This window comes from Odontesthes bonariensis, chromosome 12, assembly GCF_027942865.1.
Source record: "Odontesthes bonariensis isolate fOdoBon6 chromosome 12, fOdoBon6.hap1, whole genome shotgun sequence".
Lineage (NCBI taxonomy): Eukaryota > Metazoa > Chordata > Actinopteri > Atheriniformes > Atherinopsidae > Odontesthes > Odontesthes bonariensis.
In genome coordinates, this window is record NC_134517.1 from 11,089,225 (window position 1) to 11,097,220 (window position 7,996).

Sequence of the window (7,996 nt, forward strand, 5' to 3'; positions counted from 1 at the left end):
CATCTTTTCTGGTTATTTAATCAACTGGAAATATTGAGGAAAATATGCCAGTGCAAAACTGCACATGACTTCCTGAAAAAAAGTTTTGTCTCAGGAATAACTCGGAGCTTATTTGTCATTTACAGCAACCAAAACCCCCCACGCTAGAAATTCATCACCAATAAGCTATGGCTAAACTAAGGATCCAATGGCCCCTAAAATGACATGTGCAAAAGAAAGAACTGGTACATTGTTCACTTCCTTTACCTGTTTAACAGATCTGAATTTAACACCTGGAGCTGCATCTGTGAACTGTTGAGAGTAAAGTTTAAGCTATGAGAAATGACAGTTTTTTAGATCAACAATGACTGCAACCCCAAAGGATGAACGCAAATACCCTTGCAGATGTAAGAACTTCTTCTCTTGGTGATAATGTGTGGTTTGGAGTGAAATGTAACAATCACCTTGCTAATGGTATTGCTTTGACACGCATTCATTCCATATGGATAAATAGCAATACCACTTTGCCCTCTTTAAAAAAAAAAACTCTTCTTTGTCTAAGGTTTGGCTCATGAACCCAAAAGTAAAAACATCTGTACTTTTTTCTAGAAAGTAGGCAAAGCTTTATTTAGAAAGCACTAAAACTCATAGCTACATATTATGTACACATAATATACATATTAAATATAAAGGAACACTACAACCAAATGAAATGATAGTACATTGAAAACTGAAACACAAGACACTAAGACTTCCCTCCTTCCCAAAATGGGCCCATGGGACTTTTCTTCATACAGGCAGATACATTGTATGTAAAAAAATCCTTTGACCTTTTCGTGGTCATGAGAACAGCTGCGTGTGAAGGGTAAAAATGGTGTGCATGCTTGAATTGTAAAAAGAATGTATTTTAGCTTTAACCATGATCAATTTCTAACCCCAACCAAGTAATGTTGTTGCCTAAATCCATACACGAAGTGAACAAAGTGTTTTCAAACAGTATTGTCATGTTATTGATGGAATATATTTAAACCAGCATACTGGTTTCGATGTCATGTCAGTATCATCTAAAATGAAAAACTGTTGGATCTTTGCAACATACGACAGAATCTGTGGACCACAAACATTAACATCTGACCAGAAATCGGATTTCCTCATGTTTCCATGTGTTTCATTTCTAAGCTGGAAAAACTAACAAAGCAAAAGTAAGCTTGTAAAATTATGGAAGCCTAGTACTACTTTAAAGATGGGATGAGTGAGATCAGCTAAGTTAAGGTGGCAAAGACCCAAATCAAGTATGTGTATCTGTTAACGGACACGTTTCCATTTTTGGGGATTTTTTTGGTTCAGATTTTGGTTGTAGCAATCACAGAGGGAAGACAGTGCAGTCAGCTTATTGGTTGCCTGTGCCTTAGTTTACCTTTGTAAACTGGAACATGCTCATGTCGTACATTTCTTTAAATGATCACAAATACACCATAAATACATTTATGAAAATTCTTATAAGAAATAGGTGGGGGTCGGTGATGGCGTTACACCACAGACTGCCATGCAAGAGAACTAAGTTTGATTCCCTTCTGTACCAATATTGTCCAAAAACCCTTCACTTTTTTTATTTTTTATCTGTCAGTCATGGTAGGTGAAAACAAGTAAAACAAGACCAGCTGGAGTCCTGATAACCCCCCGTGGCCAGAAAGCAAAAAAAGAAACAATATACAGAGTTCCAATCTAAAAAGAGTAAATAAAGAAAAAAAAAGAATAAACAAATACCCTGACCATCCCTGCTCCGCAAAATGTAAAACACATATGAACAAATTAATAAATTGTCCCTCGTGCTATTTTTCCTTGACAGTCAGCATTGTCAACTTTAGCATGTTAGCCCAACACCAACGTGCCTCAGTAAGGCTTTAGACAGCTGCACACATTTGCATTCGCACAGTAGGAACCTTTTGCAGTTCCTATAACCTTTTAATCCGCGGGGCCGTTTTCTCCCGCATTCGCACATACAGGAACTCGGGACCATTGCCCTCAGTTCCTGGAACCATTTTAGCTCCTTCTCCTCAGCTGGGTCTGTTCTGGGTTCTATAGGAACACATCTGACGGAGGTGTTTGGTGGTTGGTAGCTACGCCCCTTGTCATGTTGTCACAGCTGAAATGTTTCCTCATACGACACGAACACAATCGGTCCGTGTTTAATAAGTTAAACTTACATGTGGTCTCCTTTGTCTGCGGCGCTCTGCTCTCCTTTCTTCATGAAATCAAGAAGTATGGCCTGCGCTCGATCCTGACTCTCTCTGTGAGCTCTTCCAGCCTCGATGTTAGACGCCTGATGTGATCGTCCATGATTAATATCACCATCATGCAGACCATGAACACGGTGGCCTCCCCGCTCTCCATATTAGCTTCTTGGTGGTGTTTTTTTTCTTCTCTCCTTACTTTTCGGGGGTTTTGTTTTGTTGTCGAGTGTGGCGCTAAAGTAACACGTCACTGTCGCAGACGGTTACGCCGCATCAGTCCCTATCAAGGTCCCGACTCATGTGTGAATGCAAACTGAAACAGTTACACTCGGGAAGGACAGTTATCAGAACGAAATTCGAGGAGGACTGTTCTTAGAACGGCGTTCTTAGAACTGCTCTGTCCGAATGCGGCTATAGATAAAAAGACTCTGTTCTGAAACTGTTCTATCTCTTTATCTGTGTATTAGCTCATTTACCTCCACAATGATGCCAATCAGAGCTAATTAAGACCTTTTTAATCCCAGTGCAAAATACCAAGCACTACATCCTTCTAATATTTTACATGGCAACTATCACCCTCATGTACGTCACTTTTGCACTTCACACATAGTTGCTCGAGCAACCACTATAGGTCGCTTGATAATAACAGATGCGTTACAATATACTCCCATAGTGATTCGAAATATTCAATCAAATCTCGGTTCGAATTGAAGTAAACCAACACGAACTGAGATCAGGGTTAGACCAAGAGAGACGAGCAGATTGTGCTTGACTGACTTCTGTAACAGACTGAAGACCTTAGTGAAAAAAGGAAAATACATTTAAGGAAACTGGCTGACTTTTGGGATCACGCCTTTAAGATCAGCGACACAACTACACAAAACGACACATTCCTGTAAGAATCTGCATGGCTTTTTTGTGGGGATCCACTTCACATGGCACATTTTTACATGATACGAGCAGCTTCAAATGTATATTTAATCACAATACACAGCATTCTTATCTGAGCTACTATAAAACACTGGATAATCTTAATTGATCAAAAAACACAACCATACAAAGTATACAAAGTATCACAAATAAGATATATGAACAATACATTTTTTTTTTTTAAATCTCAAATTTTCACATGAAACAAACAGTACACAACCACTCTTATTGCTATATTTGGAAACAGCACCTGACATGCTGAAACACATTGCACTGATTTGCCTCGCACGCCTATTGTCTCATTAATAAGTTCGAGGCCTTTTTTAACACATCAACTTGCAGCCTAATGAGCAAGAGTCCAGAAAACACTTCAGCCTCGTATGGAAAAGTATGAGTCCCTTCCAAGTCCATTCAATTTCATGACAGTGTGCCTCTCTGGGACAAGTGCCATCCGTTTGGGAAAGCTGTGCCAACCCTCTTTCCTTCTCCTGCCTCAGAAACAATGGCTCTCAATTATCAGCCAACAATGAATTAGAATATTAAAAGCTGCTAAGGACAAAGTAGTGGATAAAACTGAGAAAGCTTGAGGTGTGTGACCTGGTGAGAAGTCTGCAGATGTCGATCGGTAGACGGTGCCATGCCAACCGGCCGCCAGTCTTAGACATTTAGAGGGAGATATGAGGGAGGAACAAACCTGAATCACCTCCCCGCTGAAGTCTCCACACTCAGGGTACCCCACGCTTCTCACTTAATCCCACTTTATCCAAGAGAGGCGGGCTGTCAGATCTGGGAAAGGGGAACATGGAGCAGAAAGAGACAAAAGCAGAGCAAACACACAAGTTTAGGCACATTTTAATGACTGTTTAACAAGTCTTAGGTCTGGCCCTAACGAAGGGGGACACACTCGTTCATGAAAAGCTTCATAAAGGGGCTTCCGAGCAGATTCCCACCAAAATAGTTAATTAAGCAAAAGGAGGCAGTAAGAATACAAGTACTGTACTTGTGTTTTGATAAAAAAAAAACGAGGCACATTTAAGTCCAAAAGCCCCAGAGAAGCACACCTGGGTATAAAAGTCCACATTGAACACACACTGAAAGCTGTTTTAAAGGACATTTGCTTCATGGGATTACCGTGAACCACAACAATCACTGCCCTCTGTCCTCTGAAACACTGATTACATTTGAAATAGTTTTCAAAAGGCTCTCTGTCGGTTCAGACCTAAAGTGGGTCCTTTCACTTAATTTGGTATTAATGCGGTTGGAGCCTTATTTGGATAATTTAGATGAGGCTTTAGAGTGGAGACCTTGTATGTTTCAGTGTGTCTGCCAATGTCTCATTCAGACCTTTCAAATAAAAGAGAATTGAATATACAACCACAAATTAGACAAAAATGCTGATATTCTTATATTTACAGTGACTTTTATTCAATCGCAGACAGAATTGACCAAGATAGTCCCAATCTTTTCTCATAGACTTATTATTTCATCTCTTGATAGGCATCCAGTGCTCCAATTCAGACTGGCAACACATTCCAAAAAAACATTGGGACAGTTAAGCTTTGACCACTTTGTAATGTCGCCTCTCTTTTTTATAATATGGACCCAGTCTATGATATTTTTTTTATATTTAGAAGGCGAAAAAAAAACACTGTTTTCATGGTCTTGAAGGCGGCATGTGTTGATCTAAAATGTCAATGCATTTTTCTGCTGTAATGCTGCCATCTCAGAAGTGTGAATGAGCTTTGCCAAGGGCACTGATACAACCCCATACCGTCCCGGTGGCTGCCTTCTGGACTTGATCACAGTCTGGAGGCTCCTTTTTTATCTCTGGTCCAGACCACACAGTGTCTACTTCTTCCCGAAAAAAAAAGGTCTTGAAAACTGATTGGTCTAACCACAAAAGATGTTTCCACTGTATGATGGTCCATCCTAGATGCATCTGAGCGCTACCTCTGGATAAGGTTAACAAAAGGCTTCTTTTTTGCTCAGTAAATTTTTACTGAGCTGCATTTGGGAATGGAACACTCTATTATGGTGGTGGGCAAAAAGTTTTCCACAATAATCTCATGCCCTGCTACCAGCTCTTGATAAGTGGCGGTTGGAGATCCAGCACCATCTGAGGGATTGAAGATCACACGTGTCCATCTTTTAACCGTTTACTGATGTGTGCAAATCCCTTCCAATTATTTTTGAGGAACATTTTTCAACGGTTAAATGATTTTTCTCACACATCATGACGATAAACTGGAGATCCTCTGACCATCTTTGCTCCTCAAAAAACTAAGCCTTTCTTTGATGCTGCTTACATGCTGACAACAGTCACCTGTTGACATCTTTTTGGAATAATCACATTTTTTAAACCTCCTTACAAGCCCTATATTGCCCCTGTCCTTAGTTTGTTAAATGTTTTACTGGCCTGGAATACAAAGATGGATATATTAACACATTTTTTAAAAAGTTTAAATAAATTGTTACACAAAAAAATCTGTGAATAATTTGGTTATTGGGCTATTTTCTGTTTTAACTCATCATTGCTATTATTACATTTGTTTAATCATTATTATTATTATTATTATTATTATCATCATTATTATTATACTATTTTTTAAAACTTTGACAGTTTTGTTTTTTGTCCTGGATGAAATCTGAACCCTTTGTACCATTGAAATGTTGGACACACCTATTGTTCAATAGATGTTTTCACTGAGAAAAGAAATCCAAAGTGACAGTTTTTTGCCAAAAGTATTTAAAGGACTAGATGTTCCAAAAGGCCTCTCAGACTTTTTAGAAGTAATATTCAACCCTGTGGGGACTGATCTACAAGGCCACACAGACACTCGAGAATGAGTCAGAATGCCCTGTGAATATCCTTTTTTCAGAGATGTTAAACTAATACTTGTTTGGTTTCTTACTTTATCACAAATGAGTCAAACATTTGTGGTTGACAAACTGGTCTGTTGTGATGTCACTGCAATTGAATGTCACATTTTGCACAATGAAAAGATAAAAACAACTAAAACACACATTTGCATGCATGTAGCTGTTTGGCGTACACATTATAGAAACAAAATGACTGTGTACGACCTACAGTTTTATTCAATCACATTTTGTTTCATGGCTTAAAACAGATGAGACATTAAAATAATTCACCACGAAGCATGTTACTTTATTTTTTCACTTGATTTATAATTAAATATCTAGTCATGTTCTAAGTTTAGTAAACTAAACAACAAATCGAGTTTTTTTAAGTTTTCTTTTCAGCTTTTCAGAAGAAGATCCCGTCTCATCACACTTTAGACACTTTAACACCATTTGAAGACACAGATGAGTGGTGGGCTGATGAGCTTACCACTGGTGTTCCAGATGGCATTGGTTTGATTCTTGTAGCCGTTCTTCATGCACTCGTCCACGTAAGATTTGGGGTCGCAGCCTGACAGGAGGATCTCTCTCAGCAGGGCGATGTATGCTATGGCCAGCCTCAGAGTGTCAATCTTCGACAGCCGCTTCTCGTAGGGAAACGTCGGCACGTGGCAGCGGAGCTCCTCGAAGGCAGAATTGATGCTCAGCATCCTCTTCCTCTCCCGGATGTTGGCGGCATGTCGCTGCACCTTGTGGGGCTGATGCGACACCAGCCTCCGCGTCCTGTGAGCGCTCACCTCCAGAGGGTCCTCGGCAGAGGAACTCTCGCCCTCAGCGCAGATGCCCACATCCGGGGAATGCACGTCGAGGTCAGTGAAGGTCAGCTGAGAGTCCGGGAACACCGACTGGCAGCCGAAAGAAGACCAGGGGGACAGCTGGCCGCTGGCCGCGGTGCAGTCCATCAGGAAGGAGTCCAGCTGGGACTGAAACTGGAAGTTCTGGTCCATCTGTCCCCAAAATGCTAAATCCGTGTTGCCATTCTGGTCAAAGTCAAAGAATACGCTTATATCCTCCATCATTTCAAAGCGGAAACAGAATAATTCTGATTATTCTCCTGACAGGGGGTGAGAGTATGGAGGAATGACGGACAAGCTCAGACAGCAGAATTCCTGCTATTTACCTGTGTGGATCTCTGATGTGTGTGTTAGCTTCTTGGGAACATCTAGATTAAATACTTCAAGGCCTCCACGTTTCCCGGCGGGTCGCTCCGGCCAATTCTAAAGGCTGAATGGAAGCTCTTAAGGACTCCTTTACCCCTCCTCGTGGAACGTTCATTGCTTTAATAAGGAATAACAAAAGCAACAAGTAGATCACTAAATGATAAAAAAAAAAAGCGGGGGGAAACACATGTCCAATTATAAACTTCCACCCAAGTAGTTCCGCTAATGTTGACAGAAAACACTCCAGCAGCGTGCCGCGCGTCATGGCGCAGCGGGCCATGCAGACCCGGCGGCCCCTGAAAGGGATTGTTTCACCTATTGAGACAGCACTGTCACAAACACGTGCAAGCCCTTTGTCAACCCAACATGGAAGGAGACTGTAACGTAAAATGAGCTTTTTCTATGTTGTGTCTTTGGGTTGATGCTGTTGTCCACATATTTTGCCTACAAAGGCTATAAGCCCTACAAAACACATAAAGTTCCAACAGCATTACCACAACTCGTCCCATATAATTTGGGTCTTTTATCCACATTAATGCGCTCCTAATTTGCAGATGATATGACTGACTAAAAGGCAAACCATGGAGAGGAGGCACGCTGTAATTACACCGGGGTTCATCAAATATGCGAACTCTTTCTTCGAGGTTGGATGGAGGGCAGCTCGGCGATGAACTCTAATTCAACGAAGCTGCTTTTGCTGACACGTGGTTTTGATTTGCTGAAGTGCTCGAGGATGCTAATTTAGAAGGGAATCTGCTTGCTGCAGTAAACGCG

General features: G+C 40.8%; 1 protein-coding gene across 1 annotated transcript; it reads right to left on the minus strand.

Annotated features, from left to right (window-relative positions):
• Positions 1–634: 634 nt before the first annotated feature.
• Positions 635–7,242, minus strand: LOC142396098 (protein Fer3). The gene is made up of 2 exons (XM_075478632.1): positions 6,493–7,242; positions 635–3,929 (listed from the first exon to the last, which is right to left on the minus strand). The coding sequence occupies exons 1-2, from the start codon at positions 7,079–7,081 to the stop codon at positions 3,892–3,894; spliced, it is 627 nt and encodes a 208-aa protein (XP_075334747.1). The 5' UTR covers positions 7,082–7,242; the 3' UTR covers positions 635–3,891.
• Between the last annotated feature and the right edge of the window lie 754 nt (positions 7,243–7,996).

Coding starts and splice junctions, on each gene's coding strand:
- LOC142396098 (XM_075478632.1), bottom strand. CDS start 7,081: ATGATGGAGGATATAAGCGTATTCTTTGACTTTGACCAGAATGGCAAC. Junction 3,930..6,492: donor TGCCATCTGGAACACCAGTG/GTAAGCTCATCA, acceptor CCCCTTTCCCAG/ATCTGACAGCCCGCCTCTCT.